General features: G+C 35.1%; 4 protein-coding genes across 7 annotated transcripts; 2 read left to right on the top strand and 2 right to left on the bottom strand.

Annotated features, from left to right (window-relative positions):
• The first annotated feature begins 1,484 nt into the window (after nucleotides 1–1,484).
• Nucleotides 1,485–10,516, top strand: LOC113685021 (protein ERGIC-53). Its single transcript, XM_027202465.2, has 14 exons — nucleotides 1,485–1,681; nucleotides 1,794–1,850; nucleotides 2,727–2,824; nucleotides 3,411–3,518; nucleotides 3,825–3,886; nucleotides 4,893–4,992; nucleotides 5,314–5,437; nucleotides 5,632–5,690; nucleotides 6,818–6,906; nucleotides 7,017–7,062; nucleotides 7,355–7,425; nucleotides 7,968–8,147; nucleotides 8,863–9,001; nucleotides 9,431–10,516. The coding sequence occupies exons 1-14, from the start codon at nucleotides 1,510–1,512 to the stop codon at nucleotides 9,593–9,595; spliced, it is 1,470 nt and encodes a 489-aa protein (XP_027058266.2). The 5' UTR covers nucleotides 1,485–1,509; the 3' UTR covers nucleotides 9,596–10,516.
• Nucleotides 9,921–12,101, bottom strand: LOC113685022 (uncharacterized). The gene is made up of 2 exons (XM_089194597.1): nucleotides 11,753–12,101; nucleotides 9,921–11,302 (listed from the first exon to the last, which is right to left on the bottom strand). Exons 1-2 carry the CDS (start codon nucleotides 12,078–12,080, stop codon nucleotides 10,806–10,808), a joined length of 825 nt encoding a protein of 274 aa, XP_089050723.1. The 5' UTR covers nucleotides 12,081–12,101; the 3' UTR covers nucleotides 9,921–10,805.
• A 20-nt stretch (nucleotides 12,102–12,121) lies between these two features.
• On the top strand, nucleotides 12,122–15,662 carry LOC113685023 (uncharacterized). 4 transcript variants are annotated; one of them, XM_027202469.2, is made up of 4 exons: nucleotides 12,125–12,257; nucleotides 12,346–12,392; nucleotides 13,767–13,843; nucleotides 14,175–15,662. In XM_027202469.2, the coding sequence occupies exons 3-4, from the start codon at nucleotides 13,782–13,784 to the stop codon at nucleotides 14,770–14,772; spliced, it is 660 nt and encodes a 219-aa protein (XP_027058270.2). In that variant the 5' UTR covers nucleotides 12,125–12,257; nucleotides 12,346–12,392; nucleotides 13,767–13,781; the 3' UTR covers nucleotides 14,773–15,662. The 4 variants fall into 4 exon arrangements, with proteins under 4 accessions (XP_027058268.2, XP_027058270.2, XP_027058269.2 ...); XM_027202468.2 differs by having other exon boundaries at nucleotides 12,346–12,396; XM_027202467.2 differs by lacking the exon at nucleotides 12,346–12,392 and having other exon boundaries at nucleotides 12,122–12,257.
• Nucleotides 15,663–17,154: 1,492 nt separating this feature from the next.
• LOC113685069 (cytoplasmic polyadenylation element-binding protein 1) lies at nucleotides 17,155–25,288 on the bottom strand. Its single transcript, XM_027202532.2, has 12 exons — nucleotides 25,092–25,288; nucleotides 24,576–24,633; nucleotides 24,304–24,461; nucleotides 23,211–23,580; nucleotides 22,792–22,914; nucleotides 22,209–22,301; nucleotides 21,691–21,818; nucleotides 21,204–21,318; nucleotides 20,815–20,898; nucleotides 20,395–20,489; nucleotides 19,038–19,189; nucleotides 17,155–18,909 (listed from the first exon to the last, which is right to left on the bottom strand). The coding sequence occupies exons 1-12, from the start codon at nucleotides 25,167–25,169 to the stop codon at nucleotides 18,870–18,872; spliced, it is 1,494 nt and encodes a 497-aa protein (XP_027058333.2). The 5' UTR covers nucleotides 25,170–25,288; the 3' UTR covers nucleotides 17,155–18,869.
• Nucleotides 25,289–26,742: the final 1,454 nt, after the last annotated feature.

The raw sequence follows: 26,742 nt of genomic DNA, 5'->3' as shown, positions 1-26,742 counted from the left end.
GTCTAACGGAACTTATGTCACAGTAAAGCTTTTTGTTTTTTTTTTTCTACATTTTTTATTGCCATTTTAAAAAATAAAAAAAGTGTTTACAAGACTCTCAGTATACTCTATTTACATTTGTAAGCTATTATTAATTATAAATTACATTTATATTTTTAAACAATTCTATAATTATATTTGTAAACTATTATTTATTATAAATAAGTGCCATCTATATAATAACCACTTAGCCTGAAATTGTTTCTGCGTATTGTTTTTAACAGCAATGTATTTCTCAGTTCTATATTTGACGTCTACTTGTTTTAAGAAAACTTCACATTCTGGAATTTTATCTTGCTTTCGATTTTGCCATATATGCAATTTTGCAAGAGTTATAAGATAATTCAATAACTCACATTTATCTAATTTACCGATATACTGACATCTTGCAACGTGAATTTTTCCCTTTTACCTGAAAGTACAAACCAGAAGTTTTCAAAACTTTCTAAACTTCCCTTATCGAATTGCATCTGATTAAATAATAGGATTCCTGCTTTAACATAATTATGTTAAAGTACGTCATAGTAAAGCTACGACCTTCTACATTATTGTTTTTTTTGTAATACTAGCCAGTAGGACGCATGAAAACTAATGGCGTGATAAAATGTTCTAAAATATGTGTTAAAAACAGTTAATTAAAATAGCTCATTTACACTATGCTAATTTATAGTGGCACCTCCAACGTTTAAAACCATAGCGCAAATATTTTATCGTCCTCCCTGATGATGCCGTAGAACGGCGAAAGCTCGGAGTGAATAAAGAAAGAACCACAGTAGCACTTAAAGGCTTCATTTGATCAATATCCCACATCATTACGACATGCTACTAAAGGACACGTTCAAGCGTTTAGTTATTGATAGTGTTCTGCTGTTGACCATTGACGTCATCACTTGTGGAAGACGTAGAAATTGATAGCATTCAATTCGACACGAATAGATGATTGTTATGTGCATACTTTTTACTTTCACTGGAAAAGGTCCATTTCAATTTTTATTAGTTTCCGGGGATCATTTTGGTCTATATTTCAAATTTTTCATACTCTGAGGAAATTGAATTTTTTCAAATCATGACTTGAGGTAACTCACCACTTGGCACATAACCTTCCCATCTGTAGACGGCGAGAAATTTTCGTGCGCTTCACTCCCAGAGTTCTGCAAGGCGCACTCATACCAATTTTTTAAATTTCACTTATTTAGTTATTTCTTTTTTTTCCACTTGCGCGAGGTACTTGGCCCTTATCCCAACTACGAAAACAGAGCATATCCAGCTCTAGGCATCGTACTTTAATCCCATTTCGTACCTTTCAGAATGTTTAAAGGACGGGATGTTTTTTAAAAAGCCCGCCTGCAATGACAATCAACTTTAGACTCGTTGAAAGGTAATCAGCCAATCAACGCTTGACAAATATTCGGAGAAGTTGCCGGATATCCCAAGATGCAACGTACGCCGAATTTTTTGTGTTCTCTCAAAATGGCTTCCGTCGAAGCTTTGACCAGTGTAGGTTTCTTATTGTTTTTATTTCGTTTATCCGTCGCTTCAGTACCTGGTGAACGACACGTCAAATTCCAATATAAGCATAGTTTTAAAGGACCGCATTTAGTGAATAAAGATGGAGCAATTCCCTTTTGGAATCACGGAGGAAGTAAGTTGCCATTGTTTTGATAAGTGACTAGTGAATATTCAATCTACACGTGTACAAAGTCACCTTAGCGCACGTTTTGTAAATTTTTGGCTGATTTTATTCTCCAATTTAGGTGCTATCCCCAGCGATGACCAGATTAGATTGACTCCTTCAATGACTAATAAAAAAGGTTAGTTTCCTGCCATATGATTTCTTTTAAACTGAACAAGCAATCCATCGGCCGGGTTTTATACTTAAAAAAGGTCTATAAGGTAAATACTTCTCCAGTTGTCACAGCTGATTTCAACAACGGCGTATGCACTCCGTGTGTAACCTAACTTAGGCCGAACTTTTTGAAAATGTTGAATGTGAATGTATCAAAACATTTACTTTTCATCCTATAAACAATAGTTAGGAGGACATGAAGGACATCCTTGAGGTCGCGTTTAACTTTAAAACTTTGTGTTCCGGAAGTATAATTTAAATTTTAGATCACAACTTAGACGCTCTTCATTGAAAAATATCATTATACTTTGTCTTAGACTGATTTCTTCAGGTTTCTTTGCCCTTGATATTTCTGTGATGTTTTTCTTGTCTTTTGACTCGAATTCAACAAAAAGTTTTAAATATATTTAGTTTCAAAGGGTATTTTATGTAAATTAGCAGAATATATAGGAGTTATCAACTATTTGAAGAGATAATAATCAGTTGTTTGAACTTTAAATTGTTTTCTGAATTGTGTTTTTTTATTAGCAACTAGTCAAAATTTATCTGTTGTCTTAGTTTGGGTTGTCTCTCATTGACACAAAATATTTTTTATTAACAAGATCAGATAGAATTGCCTTAGAATTTTCAAATCATTTTTATTGTGTTAACATGTTTGTTCTGATCAGGAGTTTTGTTAAAAAAATTAAAAATACTACCCACATCCTCACCGACTTCAAGAAAGTTGGTAAAATCCAACATGAAGATGATTGGCCTCCTTTCCCTTTGCTGGGCTATTTTTTGGCAAAGAAAGAAAGTGAGGCCAAAATAGTATAATATGTGGCATATCCTTTTCAAACAGGTTATGCCTGGACAAAAAGCACCTTTCCTCATGAGTGGTGGGAAATAGAAGTAGCCTTGAAAGTAACTGGAAGAGGGAGGCTTGGTGGAGATGGTGTGGTGAGATACATATAAGAGATTTTATCAATCAACAGTTGAATAGCTACTGTGATCCATACGATACAGACACTTATGGAGTACACAAAATAATTCTATGGTTTCATCTTATTATTACTTTATTATTTCATGTGTACATGTGAATAACAGTGAGAGGAATAATATTTAAGTCCCTCCAGCCTAGTGTCTATAATTTGTGGAGCATGGAGAGAGATCTTTTCAGTACCACTCCCTATTCTGAACAAGATAAAACTCTGTTAAAGGTGATCCCTCCCTTCATCACCACTCCTCTGCAATTCATCAAGTATTTTAATGTCTTGAAAAAGATTTAATGGTAATCAATTCAGTGTGTTTTGCAAATTTGTCCATTTGATCAAATTATTACTAATATGAGGAAGTCAGAACAGTGTAGTCTTTCAGACAGGACTTATTATTAATCTTCTCACTCCTAAGATCTCATTAGTAGTTCTCCTTAAATTGTTTATCATATAACTCTTAGGATGTCGGTTCAGATAACTTGGTCTTGAATCTACTAAGGATTAATTTTCTCACTCATGGGTTAACAATGATGTACTGATCTTTTACCCAGGCCATTTGGTTTACAGAAACTGCAGGCATTGAAGGTCCTGCATTTGGAAATACTAACACATGGAAAGGTCTTGGTGTTTTCCTTGATTCATTTGACAATGATCAGCAGGTATGTTGAGTTACATCTTGTGATTCTTATACAAATGATAATATCATTATAAACATATTATGTAAGTATTGAAATTAATTCATTCTCAGTGGAGAGTTATTTGACATGGAGGCTATTGATTATTCTCTACTCTATCATTGTACTGGAAAAGATCTTACTTTTGGTAAACTCTTTTTGTGTAAGATTCTAATATTTTAAAGTATACAGGTCTGAAATACAAGTTTGTTTGTTTTTTTTACTGGTTCATAGCTATATGTCCTGTGTCCCTTTTCTGTTTTTATTCACTGATGTTTTATTGTTTTTTAGGGAAATAATCCATTCATTTCAGTAATGTTAAATGATGGAAATCAGATTTATGATCATAACAAGTACGTTGTGACTAGTAAATACATTATTTTCATGATTCATGTACCCATAATCTAAAAATAGTTTACTTATTAATGTTTTTTGTTGATAATGAGCATTGTTAATGTACACATATTAGATCAGTAAACAAAGGGAAATTTGGAGAAACTTTAGGCCTCGACTGAAAAGTTTCATTTCATACATACTGAGATTTAGTCTGTGAACTACTATCATTTGTATCATGTTGGTTGAATGATGTATTTTCACAGTTGTTAGCTTCTAATCTTTGTTGGTCAAGAAGAAAAAATATTAGTATGTATAAAACAAAAACATTGTTGTGATGCATGAAAAAAACTCACTTTTTTGCTGTCCTCACTTGTTTGTTCTTCAATACATCACAACTTGTGAATAAAAATTGTTTGTGCTCAGTTTTCATGGAATAATCTCTATTTCTTAATTAACAAATGAATGCATATCTAAAATACTTTGGAGCCTTTTGACTAAGTTATTTTTGTTTTGTTGTAAATTTGTACAGTATGTTGTTACAGTACAAAGATGGGAAATATGAATACTGTGGTGGATCTATGATAAATTAATAGAATTAGATTTGGAATAGATTGACCGCAGATGTAATGACTATGCAAAGTTTCTACTTGTAAAATCCAGCAACCAACCAAATTTCTCTGTTGCTTCCTTTTACACTTGATATCTATTAGGCAGATGAAATCAAATTTCAAAGGACATTGATTTTAGACTAGTTTGATTTGGGTTCTCCTTAATGCTAGGTACTTTACCATATCCCTTAAATTAGTGAAATATTCATTAAACTTGTTTTAACCTTAGAAAATTACATCATCATGCTATATGTTGTCTTCTTTCAATTTAAATTATGTGACTTTTGATTCAATTTGTCCTGATGGTCTGTTAGTTGTCAATGGTTTAAGTATAATGTGACAAAAGGATAGTAAATCTGTAAAATCTAGTCATGTTCAGTTGTAACATCAATTTTCTTTCTTCATTTTGTTGCAGAGATGGACAGGATCTTCAACGAGGTGGCTGCTTACGAGATTTTCGTAATCGACCAAACCCAGTTAGACTTAGAATACGCTATTATGAGAATGTGCTCACGGTTAGTGCAGAAAATTCTTAGATAAAATACTCTTAAAAGCTTGTGTTATTATTAATAATTCAAGGTCCAGTTTTTCAAAGGGCAGATAAGGCTATCCAATAGATAAATTGCAATCCAATGGAAAAGTATTAACAAAACATACTGCACTAACCATGGTATGGAGATTTATCTAGCTTACAGCCCTATTCACCCTTCATAATAGACTTTCTATTCATCAACAAATATTTCATTTCACCTGAACTCTTTACCATAGTGGTGTATGTAGCATATTGTCTACAATTGTTCCATTTTGAAGAGTGTAATGTTTGTTCTCCCATTCAGGTGTGGGTACATATGGGAATGACCCCTAAACCTGAAGACTTTGAGCTCTGCACTCGTCTTGAAAACATAAGCCTGGCCAAAAATGGCTTCTTTGGTGTATCTGCAGCTACAGGTGGCTTAGCAGGTCAGTAAAAGCAGTATCAAACATTGCAAAATTTGCAAGGTAGTGGGAAACTGGTGATATTTGTTAAAAAAAAAAAAAAGAACATGATCAGTTGTCAACTCAAAATGTCCAGCCACCTTTATGCACTATTAAATTATACCGTCAGTCATATTGTTTTGTATATATATCATGATCATGGTATTTTTTGTTCTTAGATGACCATGATGTTCTTTCTTTTATTACCCACTCACTCACTCCACCTAAGGACACACAGGTAACTGTTACTTAGAAACTGATCCTGTGGTATTCATTTGTTTGAGTCGCTAAGATATATATGTTATTTGCCGGCTGGGAGGTCCGTATGGTGAAAAACTGTGACTGAGGTCTTGAAAATACTGCCCGAGGCCGTAGGCGGAGGGCAGCATTTTCAAGACCGAGGTCACAGTTTTTCACCATACGGACCGACCCTTAGCCGGTAAATAACATATTTATTGTTTTTAAACTTGATGAAATTCTTTCCGAAAGAACCCGAATGACTTATGGCCGTAAATACGGCAAGATCTTCCATAAACTGAACAATTTTTGAGTGAGTAAATGGTAGTTAAAATAGAGGTGATGCAAATTTAAGAGAGATGCCTCAGCGAAACATTTTCATTTCCCTAACGATAAAGGTGATTTAAAAGGCTTCCAAACAAACTTTGAAACATTATTTTTACAAGTATCTGTCACAATATGACACCTGTCAATTAGAGAGCGCGCAAGAAAAAAAAAATCTTAGGAACATTTGAAAACCAACAGAACTAGTTTGGCAAGGACTGTCACGACAATGTTTTCTTAAAAATCAGTTAATGATCTAACGGAAAGTACTATTTACTCTCATCGACCATTCATTCATGTACGAAGATTTACCTCTGTTCATTAACTAAACGGCGAGGAAAGTAATTGTGAGTAAATTCAATTTTTTATTTTGAAGTTGTGAGAGTTTGCTCGTTTGTTTGCTGTAATGGCGTGTTTAACTCTGATCTTTCCTTCACAAAAACTAAATTCGAATGGCACACTCCAACGAGACACAAGGGAATTTAATGCAGCCTTTTCTCAATTCCTTCTATTTCTGTTGTGCAATTTAAGGTACAAATGTCCAAATTGAACGGAATTGGAAAGACTCACCAGGAGCGTATATTTGTTGTAGAACTTAAATTAAAACTTCGCTCGCTTTTTTTTTACTAATATGTTTCTAATCTGAAAGGCCTTAAATGTCTTGTTAGGTCCGCTGAATTGTTGCATGAGTCTCAGTATACAGTGTAACTTCTTATTTTAATAGTTACTGTTGTTAGTAGTAATTCTAAAAGGACATGAGTATGAGAAGATGTAAAACAACATCTTTTATTTTACTTTTTCTAGGGTGAAACAGGAATGAGTGAAGAAGAGCAAAAGAAGCTTGCAGAGCAGTATGAAGAATACCAAAAGAAACTGGAGCAACAAAGAGAGGAGTAGGGAAATACTTACTATATACATAAAGCTGTTCAGTCCTACTGTAAATTAGTTGAGAAATATTGCCTGCATTCATCTCTTGACCTCTGCTCTACATTTATTTCTACAGGTACAAGACAGCTCACCCTGACAAAGTCAAGAAACCTGAAGCAGAGGTAACAAGTCTTGCTGATATCACCAACAAATTTGATATTGGAGAATTATTTGCCTTTGATGTGAGAAGAACCTAACCATAGAAACTTCATAATGATTTGCTTCTTACTTGTCACAACAAGTAACAGCTCAGAAAAACTCACTATTCAATTGTAGTAATCAAACTGAGAAATTTCCAATTGAGTTATGTCTGTCTGTAGCTGGTAAATGATTTTTTTTAGTTGATGCCTAGTTGATTTTTTGTTACTTTTTGTTTATCTCTTTTGTGGCCTAACTGTTAGTTTTGGGTTTTAGTATGAGAGTGCTTATGAAAGAGATGTTCGTTTGGTATATGAAGGACAAAATGCTCTTCATCAAATGATCAGGTACTAGTAAATACTTCTTGCCAATAAAAATCAGTTAGTATACATATTTGTTTGTAATGAAAGGAAAAATGAAAATCCTTTTCAAACAGGGATGATGGTGTTATGATCCATTGAAAAGAGATGTTTGTCATCTTTAAGACAAAAGGGTTCCATTCTTGTATTCAGTTTTATGATATGATTACCACTGATGAAGAATACCATACCATGGTATGTTAACTATGGCATGGTTAGAATATCAGCACTTGCATATACCACCTACACAAATCTTAAAATTTTATGTATTTGAATGATTAAACTCTGGACACAAAACTAAACATTTAACACATTTGAAGCTTGTTCTAATTCAATATTTGGTGAATTGCAGATAGTTTGTAAAGCCACAGAAAACAGTTTATCATGATCTATCAAAATGCGTAGTTCAACCTTACTAGCATGAAACAAAATGCTTACTAACAATACTTTACAATGTTCTTGGGTTACTTAGTTTCTTATATTCTTACAATAACTGGAAATCATATGCGTTTTTCATGTTCCTTCCACAGCAACCTTCACTCTAAAGTTGGTGAATTAACAGTACAAGTAAATACACTATACACATTGGTAACAACAGATCATAACCAGATTGGACAAGTGGTTAGACATGACCAAACCATCAATAGACAAGAAGTGAACACACTAATGAATATGCAACAGCAACTCAGTTCTAAGCTGCAAGAAATCAGGTAAGTGTAGTTCAAATAGCAATTTAGACATTTGTGTGTGAAATTTGAACAATTCTGGCTGACAAAAGTAATTCAAGATTGCTTTGCTTTTGCTCTTTGTTGAGCTTTGATTGGTCTTGTAAAAATGTGAGCCACCCTCTCATTCAATCAGTTTCAAGACTTCAACAAAGTGTGACTGGGTTACTCAAACACGTTTTTCCATGTTTCAAGCAGTTTCCTTGTTTTTTTTTTTTTTACTTTGTGCACTCTAGCTCATTGATGCTCACCTCTGCATGTAGTGATTGGTCATATTGATTCCTTGGGTTTTGATTTTATCACACCTAATATCAAAATACCCTCCAATGGCAGCAAGCAAATGATGATCATATTCCGTAATGTAAATTAATCTAGTTTACCAAATAATTTTATATATTTGACAGTGTAGTCTGATTGTACAGGTGAAGGAAGTCCTGAGAAGGACTTTTGTCAGTAACTGCCACTGACTTTTTGACAACCTTAGCAGAAGTCATTATCAGAGTCAAGACTGAAGATTTTCTTAGGTTTCCCAAGGACTCTCTGCAAGGGTTGTTAATACATAATTATAGTCCTCAACAGAGGCTGAATCACATCTAATAATTCTATTTCAGTTTTCAAAGTTTTCAAAGAGGTTTTAATGTGCATGACTTAAATTAGGAACAGCAAATTTTCAAGTGATTTGTGATCTCTTTGTTTACAGCAACTTAATGAGTCAAGGAGGTAATATGGAGAGAAGAGATGTTGGTGACTCAGCTGGCGTTAATTCTAAACTTAGTGACATGCAGAATGCAATTGAATCACTAACACACTCAGTCAATAGTGTGGCAACTAAACAACAAGTAAGAGTTCCAACTGCTGATTGTTTACACAACCTCACGAAAGTAATTTTGTTTGGGGAGCATTGTTTGATTTGCCCTTTTCACTGCCCTCTTGATTCAAAAATATGATGTTAATTTCATTGTTTAAAAGTCAGGGTACAACAATCTACTTGACCATGAGGTTCTGTGGAAAAAGCTCCACAACCTTTTTCAATTGTAAATTGCAGAGGTCAGTTGCTCACAAGATTAATTAAGATAATTTCATATTTAGATTCTGAAATTGAACTATCCATGACACTAAGAGCAAACAAGTTAAGGTCTCAGTCTCAGCCAGCAAGCATATTGAAAAAAAGTTTTCTTGAGATTACATCATTTTCCTTGGAGAAAGAAAATTCTGTAGCACTAATACTTATTATGCTGACTCACTCCTGACCAATGTTTCTTTTTCAGATGATGAGTGGTCAAGAGAAAAAAGAATGCCCCCCTCCCTCACCCATGCCACAGTGTATAGGTCCAGGATACTTTGTGGTTTTAATTGTGGCCCAGTTAATTATGCTGATTGGTTACATTGGATACAAAAATCAAAAGGAGGCGGCTGCCAAGAAATTCTTTTAGGAATTTTTGTTAAATTATCTTTGACATGTTAGTCTGTATTACAGGCTTGGGCGGGATGTTTGGAATGAAATGAAAATATTACTGTGTGACCTTTTACTGTACTAGCACTAAACTGCAGCACAGTGTCCACGAATTCAACATACTAGGAGATAAAGTTCCAATTGATAGGAGATTTTTTAACTTTTGTGCCACAGAAAGAATTTAAAAGTTGGCTACCTCATTTTTTTTTTAATACAAGTTATTGGCATGTTACTGAAGATTATTGGCTCTTTTGTTAGAGCCTTTCCCCAAGAAAAGTAATAATGACATCTAGAAGGCAACAGTGTGAGGTCTGTCAACATAAGTTTTCATTTGTCGTCTGTGTAAAATTACATGACAGAAAACTTTAAAATGTTATTTGCCATTTGTAAAATCTATAAAGTTGTGTTTGTTAAATATGAATTAAAAAACCTTTTAGGAACAAATTTAAAAGCACTTGTTTCAAAAATGATGTACTCAAGCTGAATTGTATTTATCATCTCTAAATTGTCACTTATGGATCTTGAAATTTGTGGGAAAAAAAGCTAGAACCCTTAAATGAACTTTGCTGTTTCTGATGCAATACATAACCCAAGTTAAATTTGAGGTAGAGAGTTTTCTTGAGGCATTTTGGTGGTGTTACTCAATATAATGTATTTGGAATAGATGGAGATTGTCCATAGACTTTATGTCATATTAAAAAAGTAAACTGGTATAATTAAAAAAAAATTAAGGATGTGCTAGGTGTGATGTAAAATACACAGCAATGTTAGTGAACATCTCTCCTGTACATCAAGTTTTAAAGTTTGAACATCGCAAGTGTTGCCATATGTACTACTCTCTGCATTTCCAGTATCAACATATGGTTCTCAAACTTTCATCAATAAAAAATTATGTTTCAGATCTGTTTTCTCTTCAAATTATTTAGTTGGTTATTCATCTCTTCACTTTGTGTCATTCTCTTTCGGACATTCTATTCCCTGACTCTAGAAAGTACTCCCTAGATTCAGCACATCATTTTCAGAGAAATAATGTTTAGTAGTGATAAATTAGTTAAACTATTTCTTTTTCACTGATATATTATTTTAAAATTACAATGTTGTTAAATAGCAACAAGAATTTCTAAATAATATTATTATGCTATTGTGCTACTCATAAAAAACTACGCATATCATTTGTGAGTTCTTGAAATTTAAACTTCTTTGTGAAACCAGTACATGTATATTGTAAATGGAATCTTAGTACATGGGTTGCCTTTTTCCTTAAAATGCATTTTCATGAGCTCATCAAAAAACTCTTTAAAAGCCTTCTTTTTAATTTCACTGTTTCCAGCAATAACAGAATAGGAAGCAAAATGTTGATAAGCTTGATTACAAGAACTTACTTCTAAACTGTGCTCAAACCCTATGTACTCTTGTGGAAAACTGAATAAACTCTTTACAAGCATGCCAACAACTTCTTTCCATTCTTCTTGATGTGGAAAAACTAATGAACTTTCCTTGTCTAAAACGTCCAAATGATGGCCAAGTTGTTTGGCCCATGGTATAGAGAGGTCTAACAGTTTCCATAGGGTACCAAAAGCCCCATTTGGAACTAGAACTCGGTGAATCTCCTCCAAAGCTGCACGGTTTGTGAACCAGTGAAAACTTTGAGCAGCAACAACTACATCCACACTGGCATCAGGGAGGGCTGTTAACATTCAAGCATAAGAAAGTAAGTTCATTGTAGTAGTAACAGGTCTGACTATAACCATCCTTTGCGTTCAGTTTCCAAAAAGCTATTTTGCAATTAATTAAAACGGAACAGCCACTTTTTCCCAATGGCATGCATCTGAACGGGTCAGGAGTGAGGGTGGGAGGTTTGTGGGGAGGTGAAAGTAAATCTTTATTCCATTCGTTACTTTTGTTCTGAATTATACATTTTGTTCTCATTTTTCTCATATGCCCTTTTTTCAGTTTGTTTGTTTGTTTGTTTTTTTGGCCTTTGATACTTTCTTCTTCTGTCGTAATATTTCCTAATTCAGGCCTTACTTTCATTACTGCTCAAGTAGTGTTCATTACCGCGAATATTGCTTTCATATTCAAATACACTAATATAAATTAAATTAACAAAATGATAAAATTTTGCGCTTTAACTCACGTATACATTCGGCAGCACATTGGATGATATCCATTCTAGGTACCATTACTTTAAACTGCTCACACATGCTCTCCAAAGGCTCGCTCGCAATTACCCTGACATTCTTATCTGACAACACTTTCACCATCACCCGAGTGAATTTTCCTGTCCCACTACCTACTTCCAAGATTGTGAAGGGGCGAGCTTCCTTCGAACTGACCGTGCGGTCATTAACTTTTATACCAAGTTTGTGTAAAAAGTACTTGACCGCTTCTTCAGGGTAGTCTGATCTAACATTCTCGTAGTTTTCGGCTGATGCAAAAGCTATCCTTGCGAAATCGTAAGCCATAATTACTGAAACATTTCCGTTTATCTTACACAACGTATCTCATAAAGACTTGATTCCAATCTTCTTTACCAAGCCAAGCGACGCTGTGTTTGTTCTGGGGCAGTTTTCAGGGTCAGGAAAGAAGCGTCAGCAATCATTTACCATCCGACGTAGTTTCCTTGGATTTGAACATCAGACGTAACTATGATCTTGTTTTACTTTCAAATATTGCGTCGCATGTTGAATTTTATGAGGAGAATGCTCCATACATCATTTTTTTTTGTAGACAACATTAAAGACGGCTCTTCGAAGCTCAATGCAATTTTTGTAGTAGTAAGTGAGTAAGCTATTTCTCGCTAAACATGTGATGTATGGGTTAAGAAAAAGCTGTAAGATTTCAGTCAATCGAGGAACAATCATTCTTACGTCCCAGCTGTTACATGCTCAGCAGTGAGCTACCTACAATTTCAATCATCAAAACAAAACAATTATTAGTTTATACCTTGTCTCACAAAAATTTCTGTTCGTATTATTGTGTCCTGCTATCATGAAAATAGTCCCTTCTACATTAATTAGTAGAATCTTTGGTAAAATTTCCGCACAGCCCCATACTGTTGTAAAACAAATCTGTTTTCCTAATGGCAATTTATTGTTTTTGTCATTTTTTTCTCTATCCAAGAACTGAATGCATGATGTAGTATGGGGTTGTGCGGAAATTTTACCGAATCTTTCAGGCGTCATTCATGTACGATTTAATGACAGTAACAATCTTAAGAAAAAAATTGAATTAAAAAAAAGGGATTGTAGTGATTTTTTTAAAAAGAGAGCTAGTTTGAGAAACAACCTTCTTGTTTGCCCAATCAAATATTTGTACTTAGCTAAATCAACCAATTTCAGCCAACACAAATTATAACACGTAGACACAAAAACAGACTCAAATTACATCCATCCATGTTCATAAGAAAACTCAATCACTGTTTATAATGCAGTTGAAACTTGCTAGCTTTCCTCTCTTTGAAGAAAAGAACAAATCCACAATTAATGTTGTTTAAGAGATTTTGCTAACTGCAGGAATGTTGTTTTGCACTGCACCTGGGAAACTGGGAGAGTGTGACATTGTCTTGTGACCCCAGTAGCCACTCAAAATGTTTCCTCAATTTACTGATTGAGATTTTTAAAATGTTTAAGTAAAAAATTTCAGCTTGCCCACTGACTCAGAGAATATCAGTTTATCCCAAACAATCCAGAAAGTCCAAATTGAGGGCTAAAAAATTTATATTTAGTGAGGAAAGTGGAAAGTAAGTGTGTATTAGTAGAAAAGTATGAAATGATATGACACATAATTGTAATAAATAATAAGTACACAAAAATTTTACTAACACTGTAAACTTTTCTTGACCCACAACTCGGTGCAATTTGTCCTAACTGTGCTTACAGTGAGAATTGGCTAACTTGCATACCTCCTTGTTGCTATCTTAATTTTATTTTATGATGATTCATTTGAGAGGTTACAGTTGTATAATTTGTAAGTGTGTAGGAACAAAGCAATGAGTCACCTCTCAAATAAATCATCACATTTCAATCAGTTGGAAACGAGAATGTCAATCAGTCATCAGAATCTGTCAAGCATTTCAAAATGCACCTGAAATAGTTTGTGAACCCCAGCAAATGATAATAAGTATGTTATAACATATGTGATTATTAAAGTTGCAGGATATCATCATGTCTCATGTGCCAGCCAAGATAGTACTCAAGAGCACAACCACCAAGTCACTAAATGATCGGTGAGCAATGCACCTTGTATCTTGCTGTACATGGCATTATTGTACCTTTGAGCTGGCTTCCTGTTGCAATTTTGTCCTAAGAACTTTAGGAGCTTTGAAAGGGTCATCACTGACCACCAATCACAAGCCATATGGGAAGTGGCAAAAATTTATACCATGCAGTTAATATTGTTAAGGCTTGATGAAAAGGCTTTAAGAAAGTCATGGCCTGGTTGTAATTTGCTTTTTGAGTGAAAAGTGAAATGCATACAAGCACATTGAGTGCATGGTTACATTGAAGCCAGTAATATATACAAGGTACAAATTCCTGCTCTCCATCCATCTTCTGAAGCTTCACTGAAATGGCCAAAACTCAAGTCAGATCACCCCCTCAAGTAACTGTCACTGGAGTGCGGAGCAATCAGTTCCAGGTGGCTCAAGCTAGCATGAAGAATCGTCGCCTTGCTGCCCAGATGGCCAACAGACCAGGTGTCCAAGCAGCCCTTGGAGGAAACACATCGGACCTTAAAAGTCGACTTGGCTCACCAACAAGAGGAAGAGGTGCAAATAGAGGGTTATTAAAAAACCGATTGGGTAGTCCAGCTGTTGGTGGAAGAATTCATAGTGGGGGTCAAGTTGGTTTAGGTGGTGGATTAAGGCGGTCTAGTAATGTTCGTGGTGTGAGCCGAGCAAGAAGAGGTGGTGGTCTAGTTGGCCGTGGTGGTCGTGGTGTTGTGAAAGCCATCACTCATGGTGGGCGTGGTGGGCGTGGTGGTAGAGGAGCAAAAAATGTAACCAGGGGACGTGGACGGGGTCATGGCCGAGGTGACAAGTCTGTGTCAAAGGATAGGTTGGATGAGGAACTTGACAAGTACATGTCTAAAACCAAAAGCCATCTGGATGCAGAATTAGATGCATACATGCAGAATGTAGTTGGAGATGAAAATTAATCTGAAGATAAGACAAAGATTGGTATGGCTGCTCTAAAGTGGATGATAAATTTATCAACCTGTTAAAACTGCATAGCTACAACAATTGTTATGGGGATCATTTGTTTAACAACAGATGGTAAAGAACTTGTTTTCATGGATTTTGTCATTTACAACTACAGATATTTTGGAAGAGTGGAAACTTTATCATCATGTCTTCTATAATCAGTAGACTGAACATTCATTACATCAGTGACATATTTAAGTTTTCTTTGTTTACTTCAATTTGTAAATATGCATTGTAGCCACTTTTTGTTGTACTCTCATCAACTGCTGTTATAATACATAGTTGATGTCATATTCTATAACAGTAAGCAGTTGAGATATTTTTTACATGTTTTGTCATGCTTACGGTGTTTGATGCAGCAAGACTGTTAATTTTACTTTGAAACTTGAACAGCTAAGATCTCATAGGCCTTCCTTGTTAATTAAGTTTTCTTTGGTTTCCATTTTAATAACAATACTTAACATTTGAATGAGAAAGAAGTAGAAGTAATACAGCTGAAAAAGTTTTTAGAGTTCCTACCATCCATGATAGGTCATCCTGTTCAGTTTATTATATTGGCATTACTTTTGTTATAGGGCTTTTTTTTTTTTAGCCCTGTCATGGCAAGTGCATCTTAAGAAGAATTGGCCCAAATTGGCAAGTGCCTGGTTTGTTATCCATTTTGATTGCTTGCATTCTTAGCCACATTAGGTCCATTTTGGTCAATTTTTCCCACACAAGCAGTATTAAGTTAAAGATTTCCTGTTTTTAAAGGAAATTCTCCTTGATGCAAACATATCATGATGCAGCTTTTACAATTTATCTCTATGCCTTTTAAATAAAACAATGCAATGTCACTTCACAATTATGAATGTTTTGTACATGGCTCATCCAGTATGAATGGTGTTGGAATAAGCTTTACCCCATTGTTCTTTACATCAATAATAATTGCTCTCTTTGTGTCAGCTGCTCAGACTTTTTCATTCTCCTGTCAACATCTAGTTTTGCTCTTCTTGATTGGAGGTTAGTTTTATTACTTCACAAGGTTATTTGTTCCAGTGTTCATAAAATGAATGTGCCCTAATACCCTGAAAGCAAATTTTTCCTCTTTCTAAACAAAGCATCTCAGAGGGCAGAAATCTTAAATCCACCAATTTGATTAGCTAATTGACCACCATCCGGATATTTTTTTTCTTTTCTTTTGAAAGTTTGAAAACAAGATGCACCTGTTTAAAACCTTGAGGAAATAAGTTGGGAAAATTTAAATTTTTAAGAAAATTGATTCAAATGAGAGTAGCCAGCAAAAGTGAATTTTACTATCTAGATAGAACCGCCCATGAAATGAAAGTCGGGCAGCTGGATAAAGTCTAAAAACAGAAAAAAAAAAAAGAAAAAAAAAAGCTATTTACCAGTCTAGGTCAGTCCATATGGGCAAAAATGTACCTTTGGTCTTGAAACCAGTCCATATGGACCATGCTCACAAAAGAAGAAAGTACATCTATACTTTCATTTGGATGTGAAAGGAAATCTTAAAATATTGGGGATGATCATTTCCTTTCAGTTCATGACTTTTTGCCATGTTTGTAAATGTTAGATAACCCCCAATTAATTTGGTTCAGCTAGAATGGTGTTGGTCTCAGAAATTAATTCCTGGCCAAAACTTAGTTAACAATTTGGACCATTAATTTCCCCCAGAAGTTCAGCCATACCACAATCTCTCCAACTAACCTCACCAGCTTATGTCAAATGTTGGGCTTGGTAGTGAGTAAAATGAAAGATGAGAGAAGTGCAAGACATGAGGAAAAAATAGGGGTCCTTGTGCTTTTCCCATTTCATAGAAGTTGCGTGTCTGAGATCAAAGTCTAAGTTTACAGAAGGTAAGTCGAATGAGTGGGTCATGGTCCTTAAAGTTTCTTCTCTAATTGCTACTTTTAGTGGTTCCAAGACAGTTTCCATTGACTGCTCACCAGTAATTTTATTAATGTTTAAATCCTCTTTGCTAAGGAGAGGCAGTCCTTGCCAGCCACTTCTTGTTTCTTTTTTTTTTCTTTTTTGCGAGCTAGTGAAGCGTCCTAGAAATTATTAACTGTCTCCTCTTTGTCTACTTGCTGATAAGAACGTGAAAGCGAGGCACACGACAAATAATTTTCATGCGATTACTTGACAACAGTGTTGCTTGAGGATGGAGGAATAAGCTTTGCTTTGTGATCTTTGTTTGTACCTATGGCCAAATGTAACATGGAATGGTAAGGGTAAAGTTCTGCATCTAGAGATTCTTGAGTTACAATTAGGAGAGCGAACTTTAAACAGACATTAGATGAGGCAGGGAATATTGCGCAACAAAGAAACCAAATATATGAATTAAAATAAGTTTTTCCACTTTAATGTGACAAAGATAACCTACAATTGCCATCTGTGTCTTTCTATTGGAACACGCTAAGCACTGCCTGTTTGGTACAGTAACATGAGCAAGGAGCTTATCAATACAACCATAACGTGCAAAATTAATTAAATTTACCAATGAGAACTTATGACAAGTTTTGTCAGTGGAAATAAACATTATAAATAAGTAATTACAATAATTATAATAACTCTTACTGCAAAATTAGCTTCCTTGTGTCCTGCAAACAATAAAAATTGACTTACTTTTTTTTAGAACTAAATTTAAATAAATGTGTCATGCACCCTCTAAATAGTTTTTTCCAGTATTTTGGTTTTTGAGTTAAAAACAATTTTATCATTCCATCACTAGCAATGATTAACTGTTTAGGCTCTTCCTCAGTGTTACCTAAATAAATTAGAGATAATGAAAAGTTATTTTTTCTGTCTTATGTGGTCAGCTCTTAACATGTCACAACTAAACACTTTTCAAACTATGGTTAAATAATGGACACATTTGGGTTGAGAAAGTAATTAGTTGCATTCAATTACCTGAAAAAAACACTAGAACACTGAGTTACACCAAAAATATATACAAAACTGTAATACAAAAATACTCTGTAACATGAGTATTAAAAAGACACATCAACAATGTTTCTGATGTACATGTCTTCCTGTGTAAATAACAATAAGGATTTTTTTCCAAACATCGCTCTGAATTACTAGTAGATTGGAAAAGTTAAAAAGAGTCTTGCTCCTACAAAACTGTACAAGGCCCAGCCTTGAGACAAAAAGTTCTTCTCTAGAGAAAACAGAGTCCAGCGTAATTTAAGTTTTCTGTTTTATCAAACTATTAATGCAATAAATCCTTGCACAGAGAACATTAACATCTAATGGTTATAAAAAAATCCTTTAACACGCTAAGATACACAAAAATAAACAACTAAAATAATTCAAAACAAACATATCTAATTAAGAGAAATTCAAAATCAAGTAGTTTGGTCAATCCAAGGTAGGGTTGGTCATTAGAAAAAGTCCAACACTCGTGTACACTGAAGAACTAAACATTCAATGTCAAGGTTTTGTGAAGAGTGAAAACAAAAAGAACTTGACACACCATGGGAAAACAATCCCAGTCACCTTAACAATAAATTCTGATGATAAGATTATTACTAGAGGAGCAATCAAGAATTTAAAATATTTAGGGAGTTTCTCATTCTAATGACCACTCAGCCATGGATGCTTAAACTTGCAAATCTTGTGAACTTGCTGTAAGTATTAAGCAGAAAATGCTAAAATTGAAAGGTGACAATGAAAGCAAACAAAACACGATTTTCCCCTGTACTATAATAAGAAATATCAAATTGAAACCTGTGTTGAGAAATGTTTGCACAATCTCCAGCTCAACAAATTACTAGCACTTAACCAGCTTGTGATGTAAACACAGAACAGAAACAATTTCACTGCATGTTTTCATCTAAAAGTGAAACCTAAGTAAATGATTAATAAACTGAACCATTTGAAAACAATCTACACCTGTAAGGTTAACAACAAATTACCAAATTTAAGACACAATGATGACAGCATCCTTACATGTCCTGAATAACAAATTTTACACTCAGGTCTGTGGGGTAGGATGTTATACAGCCTGCCATTCACAACCTGCATCAGGATTAGCTACAAGGACTTCAAATTACTGAGAAGTACCACTTTTGCTTGTGCGGGTCAGTGGTCTAAAAATTAAAAAAGATTAGAGAATTATAAGCTGACAACTTCCTTACTATGTGTTTGGTGTGGCTTTAGATACACAATGATGTAAATTTAAGGCAGTCATTTTCTTAACTATAATACACCATATCACCTGTGCTGACGATATCCTTCAATTGAATGATGCCACAACCAACATGAATGACAGTAATACTTGAAACAAGATTCTTCACGGCAGAAGAATGGACCAGTGGTTGTGTGACAAATGTCACACATTGAATCCTCTAAATATGGATCAACCTGCACCTGATTAACAACAAATAAACAATTAAAGTTTAAATCAGTAATAATAACGATGGCTGACTAATGAGAGTTGATAAATACAATTTTGTTGATAGCCGACAGACAGAGAAGAACAACAAGTAACCTTTAGAGCTGTTATTATTGAAGTGTGACTTGCAATTTTCATTTTCATATAAAGAAGGACTTGTATTTTGCACCAAAAATAAAAATATGTAATATTTTTTGGGAGATCCAGTGATTGGGACATTTAAGGAATTAAGTTATGAAAGGAAACTTGGTTGGTACTTCTCACTACTAACAAGTCTTGTTGACAAATATTTTCAGATCAGAGTTTTTATGTTCATAACTAACAAAGTTCTTTAAGTGTAGATAACAATGTAATTATTGCTAATTATTGTGGAAGTTGTGTACCAAGGAACAGCAAATAAATGTTTGATGATTTTGGCACATCAGTGAACATGAGACATTAATTTGCATCACAATAAACATATTTTTTGATCATGGAATCCAAGAGTCCTTTGAGGTTAGAAAGCAAATCTGTGATATGAGTACATTGGATTAATTTGCAATTTCCATTTAACATAACTGACAACTGGTTCATGAGAAAATCCATATTAATGTAAAGATTTACTAAAACTTAGTTTGAATAATAAATTTCATAATATCTAAGTTATAAACATATACATGTATGTATATCTCTTGGTAAGTTTTGTATAGCATACCTTTTATTGAGCCAAAGTTTAAGCCTCTGAAATTACTCCTTTTCTTAAAACCTTTCAAGGTATTGAGAATTTCTTAGAATTTATGTGGACCTCAGGGTATTAAAATTGCCTCAAATTCAATTCCCAGAAATTCCCAAGAGTTCCACACTTCTTAAATTATAGGTAGTTTGTAAAGCTGAGAATTCCTAGGAATTCCTAGGGATTCCAAGTCCTCACAAAACTGGGGTCTTCCTTTCCCAGAAATTCCCAGTAATTCCAAGCTTTTTAAATCAGAGTTAATTTGCATAAATGGGAATTTTTGAGAATTCCTAGGAATTCCTAGGAATTCCTAGAAATTCCCAGGAATTCCTAGGAATTCCCAGAAAACTGGGAATTCAGTTTGCAAGGGTCATTTGCATAATTGGGAATTTTTGAGAATTCCTAGGAATTCCCAGAAAACTGGGAATTCAGTTCGCAAGGGTAACACTTTTCATTAAAACTGAGTACCTTTTTCACAAATTTTGGCGTCTCTATTTCAACAAATCCTGACCGCACAGCTTCCAGAAAGCTCTTCTGATTGTTGAAGGTAATGCGACCAGAACCTAGGATGTCAAAAAATTTCAATTCAGTTAATAAAGATGAACTTAACTGCATGTACCTAATGATAAATTGTGTTCGACCTAGCCAATTCATGGAGCTTTGTAATTTTCTGCCGTGGGGATAAATAAGGGCATTTTTCCTGCCAAGGTTCCTTCTAATCAGTAACTTCTTTTAGAGGCAGTCTCTAACTTTCTTGTCCAGTAAGCAAAAGAGGAATGCAATTTCAAAAAATCATAGCAAATTGCTCACCTGACTTACATTCTGGCAAACTTCAAAGAAGTAGGTGTTACAGAGACAGAACTGAGTTATTTTACAAATACAGCTTACCTATAGGATAGCGATGTTTATCAGTATCAATACCAGCATAGACAACTCCACCAAACAGCTCATTCATTATATAAGCCAGGCCCTCTGCAATGACAGAGTCACAAAAATCTTTACAATAAAATGGTTTTTTCCTAAAATTCAAAATTCAGGTATGCTGATTTAAAATGTGTTTTCTACAATGGGAAAAAAAGATTATAGTTAAAAGCCACTTCTATATTTCTGATGGTTCAAGTGCATGTGATAAGATGGAATGTTTATAGGAAGAAGTTTTGGCTTAGATCAAGATGGTTTAATCTTAATATGGTTCTGCAACAAACCAAAAAGTGATGGTTGACAGTGTCATCAGCAATGTACAGTTGATTAATGTCACACTTGACAGCAGCCCTCACCTGCATTAAGCATACCATGCAGTCCCCCTACAAACACTGTCCAACTGGTGTCCAATCGTTGATGAGGGCCACGCACATAGTTGGTATCAGACAGAACCCAGGGAATCACCTGCACCTAAAAAGCACATTTACAGTCAAACAGTTCTTTTACTGTTTCTAAGAACTTGGTTTAACCAGACAAATGAACTAACAACTTAGCAGTGCACTGAAACTTTTAAGTGTACCATAACATAGTGCACATGTCAGATGATTACCAGATATTATGCCTGTTTACCACTGACAGAAACTTGATTGTATTGTCTTGAAGTTATGAGGTGGGAAATTAAAAACCCTTGATAGTTTGCTGGAATGGCAAGGGGGTGTGGGTGTGTGCGTGTGGGTGTGTGCGTGTGGGTGTGTGCGTGTGGGTGTGTACGTGTGTGTGGGTGTGTGTGTGTGAAGATGACTCACTTTAAATCCCTCTGTGGAATGAATATATTGTTATTACCTCTTTGCACCTCATACGTCGACTGGATATCTTGAAGTACCAGTCTCCACCATTACAGAAGTCATGAGTACAAGATGCTAACAAAGCTTTCACTGACTTCTCAGAATCAAATATTAAATACACATATCCTAAGAAATAAAATCAGGTAAAATCAACTGGAACTAGAGAGATTCTATAAACTTCCCCTCTTGTCAATCCTGGTAGAAACATCAAACTTATGTTTCTATGTTTCATTAAAATATCACTCCTAAAATACAATTTATTCTTTCTATATTTTTCATTTCTCATTAGTAATCTGACTATTATACTGCATTAAAATACAACAATTAATGTGCACCTTCTCAATTCAAAGAAATAAGATAAAAGGTTGTCATGCATTGGATTGGTCACTTCTGATTGTCAATAGTCTGACAAAAAAGATCTCTATGGTCAATCTTCTTAATATTGTAACTCCCAGAGTTTAAGTATCCAATATACTGGTCACATTTCCTACTTTGACTGTCACAGCACATAGGTACCTTTAGGTGGATGGTGAAGATGCCGGCCATCAGCCTTTCCTGGCCATTCCACCTTCACTGAGCCAAATGGTTTGAAGGACATCACAAGAGATGCTACAAAATAGAGAAAACTTATGTTTGTTATTAATCACTTGGAAGGAAAATATTCACATACAGATGTACAAACCTAAATAATCAGTCAAATTATGCTTCAATAGAAAATCATATCATAATAAGAACAGAATTAAATTTAATGTGTGATTAAGCAAGTTTAGGTTGAATGATGTCTCACTTATAAAGAAATTAAATAACAACAACTGCCCCTCAGTTACCACACATCCATGCAGCCACACCTTAGCCAGTCAAGGTACTCACACATCATTGGTCAAAGTTTTGCTTGTGCTTTAAAATTTTTCACATCCTAATACAGCTCAAGTTTCAGACAGTTGGCCATAATGTAGCTCAGAGTGAAAAGTGAGCAAAAATAAACTAATTTCACCTGGTAGACAAATTGTTCAGTAGAGTTTGAATATAGCTTTGCATAACTGTTACATGTCATTACATCTGTTCACTTGATAACTTGACAAACACAAAGTAATAGAACCTTCAGTGATATCCCAAGGAACACCTCCCAAGAATACTTTTGTTGAGTAACTTGGATTCTTATAATTTCGGCGAGGTAACTGGCCTGACCACTTCTTCATATTTCCTTTATTGAAGTCTGCACCTTGTTAAGAGATCAACACAGAATAACATTAGGCCAGAGAAACAGTAGGCTGCATTTCTGATAATATTATGTTTGCAAGGTGCTCTCAGGTGGCACCCCTTCTGTCTAACAGCCACCTTCCCTCTGAATAAATAAGGATTTATTAAGAATTTTCAGCTTATTCTTTTGCCCAACCAATCTATGTATTTTTGGATCTCCAGAGAAAGTTGATTGTGATCAGGGGAATAACTTTTAAATGGCCATTGATTAACACTGACCCGAGTTGCTATTACATGGAATAGATTTAAATGCTTTACCTGATAATAGCTGAGGAAGTCCTTGGTGTTGAAAGTAGTCTAAACTTGATGGATCATTCCACATTCCAAACAATGGATTGATGCCAGTCCACCTCGGATCAGTGAACAGGCTGCTCATCGTGGGTGCCACCATCTCAGATTGTTGCTGTAACATTCCAGGTGGTAACCCAATCTGCCTTGGCTGACAACGAGGGAAAACAGAACTGCGGTATGAAGGCCTCATAGGACTAATACTGGCTTCAGAGTCCACAGGAGACAGAGGAGAGAATGGAAAGGCTCCATATGGAGAAAAGGCACTCATGGGAGAAGGTGAAAGGCTATCTGGTGGGGTATGTAATCCAAAATGAGTGTTACCAGCTACGAAGTTGCCCTGAAATTAGAAAAGTTGTCCCTATTGATACCATTGTAAATACAGATAGCAATTCTTAACAAAGAACTGGTAGGCCTCACCTAAACTTGCAGTGCTAAAGACATCTGGCTAAAGTTATTGAGCCGATAATAAATTTACTCCAGGCATAAGTTATCTAAAGGTACTTCCTGTCCATGCTTATATTTTCTTTTCTCTTTTAAGATATTGTTTGAATAGCATTGTGCCTGTTTTAATTCATTCCATGTTTAGTAGAAAAATCTCTGCAATTTTCACCATGAAAGATTATGTCATGTAACAGATTTTCCTTACAAAAAAACAACAAAACAAAACAAAAGCAGCTTAGTCAAAAATTTATTTCGAATTTATTTCTCAGTCTCGCGAAATTCCAAAATCTATACTACAAGTCTATTGTATCTGCCTGTAAAATGGTTAGGCATAACTATTGACCAAAATCTGAGAAAAAACAAAGATATTATCATGAAATTGTATCACTTCAAATCGTTGACACAGATTATCTGGCTCAATTTGGCTTACTTGAAAAAATTAATTTTGATGGATAGAAGGACAAAAGCGACTATAATTTACAAAACGGCACAAAAAGCATACACTTCATTGCCAAAATTAGAAACTAATACAGACAGGAAAGAAGACACAAGGTCAAAGAGATCAACGCGCAGCCACAGCTTTCAGTCAGAAGAAAATAAATAAGTTTTAAACGATTACCATGAAGAGTTCACTTGTTCTCAGATCGTCCATATGTAACGGGCTGGGAGATCTAGAATCTGGAGGTGTTGGCTGAAAACCTGGGTAACTAACGAACGGTCCACAGGTTGTAGCTTGAGAAGCTGGTTGAGGCGAAAACAAACTTCTACCCGCTGAGTCTGTCAAAACAATGCAGCAAAGCTTTTCTGCGTTACGTTTAGCGTCTGAATTTGATCAAATGTGTTCCACATGAAATCAAAAGAACTCGAACAGATTTCAGGAAGTTCACTTACTAGAATCCAACAAAGCATTGATTCGAGTCAAGATGGAAGTTTTATCCTCGGGTGCATTCTGTAGAGGGTGAAATTAAGATGCCATCGAGATCAGAGAATAACTGGCGTAAAAAGACGGCCGACTGAAGCAGTTAAAAGACAGACAGCGATTTTTCCGCTGAGGAATTGTTTGTCATCTACCTCGCAGCAAATTCAACATATACAAAACTAGGACAAGTTTGGACATTGAATTCAGTCAGGGTTCAATTTCGAACAGAAAACAATTTAAGGAACGATGTAGTATTTACTGCATTAAGCTAAGGTTCGTTCCTTTAACGTAATTTTAGTGCTTAAGTTGGAAAAACAAGTTCAATCAACAACGCTCTAGCCGGAAAGAGTTCCTTCCGCACCTGGGCTTAGTCTGATGACAACTGCTGACACAAGCTATTTTCGACTGATAGTCGCACATTTCGGCTAACATCAACAAAAATTCAAACAACAACCTAGCAAAACAAGCATTCAGATATTTGAACTTACCTCCTTACTCATGACTGACGGTGAAAGCGCTGTTTCCTTGCAAGACTGCCCTGTGTCGTCCCTCATCTCGTCCCTCATTTGTATGATTTCGCGTTTAGACGCTCCACATGCACGTGGAATCTCTGGATTCTCGTGCAAGTCACCTTATTGGTCAGTCAATTATTTTTATTGTTTTTTGACCAATTGGATCATCGCAAAAATGACAAGGGCAACCTTTCTCCAATTATAACTTCCGTTTTAATTTTCTAAACTACAATTTTTTTCGTACACTTTTTGTCGCGAAAAAACGAGCTTTCTACACGATCACTTCTAATTACTTAAACCTCGACAACTACCTCGACGTAAATAAAACATCTGGCAAAGCTGTTAAAGCGCATTTTTACTTCTAAATTAAACGCAAAAATACCCCACTCACAAAAATGTTTACCTCTCGTGAGCTAATTAGGATTTTTATTATGTTTTTCTCCGGACTATCTTTTTCTTTTGGGTGGTATATATCGCTTTGATATCTCAATTCTCCGATTAAGTGTCCCGGTTTTTCTTTTCCGACTGTTCGAGTGGCCTGAAGTTTGTTCGTTGACCCTGGTAATGGACGCATGAAAAGCTCCCGATGCGATATCCAGCCTTAGCGTGACTGCTAAATGTCATCATCTAAACTGCATTCAGAGAATCTATTATTTCATCATGTCATATTTCATTATCATAGAATGATAATTATAACAAGAATTTTCGTCAAATTTCAATTCCAAGTATTGTTTGTGTATGAACACAGCTTGTGATGCTCCATGGAAAAACATCGACGGAACACCACATACTCAAGTGCGCATCTGGGTAACTCTTTAAAAATAAGTTTTATTTTTTTCCACCCACACTTTCCGATTAACTGATATCTCAATCATATCAGGGACTACAGTTTTATCTGTATCCCATCATACAGCTAAAAGGTTCATCCACCTCAAACTAATCGAAAAGTAACATTTTAAAAAACATGAAAGGATTTGACGATGCGGTCATGATAACAATGACCGGGTCTTAGCGCGTTAATTTGCGCTACAACGTTTGCCTTAACTAAATGACGCGATGCCAGAGACAGCTTATCTATAATTTGTGCCCTTCATTCACAATCGCTGTCATGAATCCGCTTTTCTCGAGGAGATTACAATAAAGAACGTTCTCTGACATACAGGTGACGGGCACGCAAAAGTCGCACTTAACTATTCCTTTTTTTCCACTTGCGATAACTTGGTTACGAGGAAATGTATGATCTCATATTTCTGATGACATGACAAAAAAAATTGCCATCTTCCTCATTCTATATTCAGCCCTACAAATGTTTGTGTAACGATGTAAGGTATTAGGACATAAAAGCAAGGGCATAGCCTTGTGCTTTGCAGTCTCCATTGCGAAAAGATTGTTATAATTCAATTCCCACTGAAATTATTGGAGGGATTGCTGTACATATGCGTTGTAGACAAAACGCCAGGTCAGCACAGATGGAAATTCACAAAGTTCGTGTGCGTGTGTATGTGGTTATTTTTTATTTTTTATTTTTTTTCAGTTTTTAAGAACCGAGACGAATACGGACCGAAATCTATATCGATGTTAACGAAAAAGTTGCGTTCAAGTAACAAAGTGGATAAATCGGTTACAA

This window comes from Pocillopora damicornis, chromosome 2 (assembly GCF_964200805.1).
Source record: "Pocillopora damicornis chromosome 2, jaPocDami1.2, whole genome shotgun sequence".
Classification (NCBI taxonomy): Eukaryota; Metazoa; Cnidaria; class Anthozoa; order Scleractinia; family Pocilloporidae; genus Pocillopora; species Pocillopora damicornis.
This window is presented reverse-complemented; position numbering and strand designations above follow the sequence as displayed.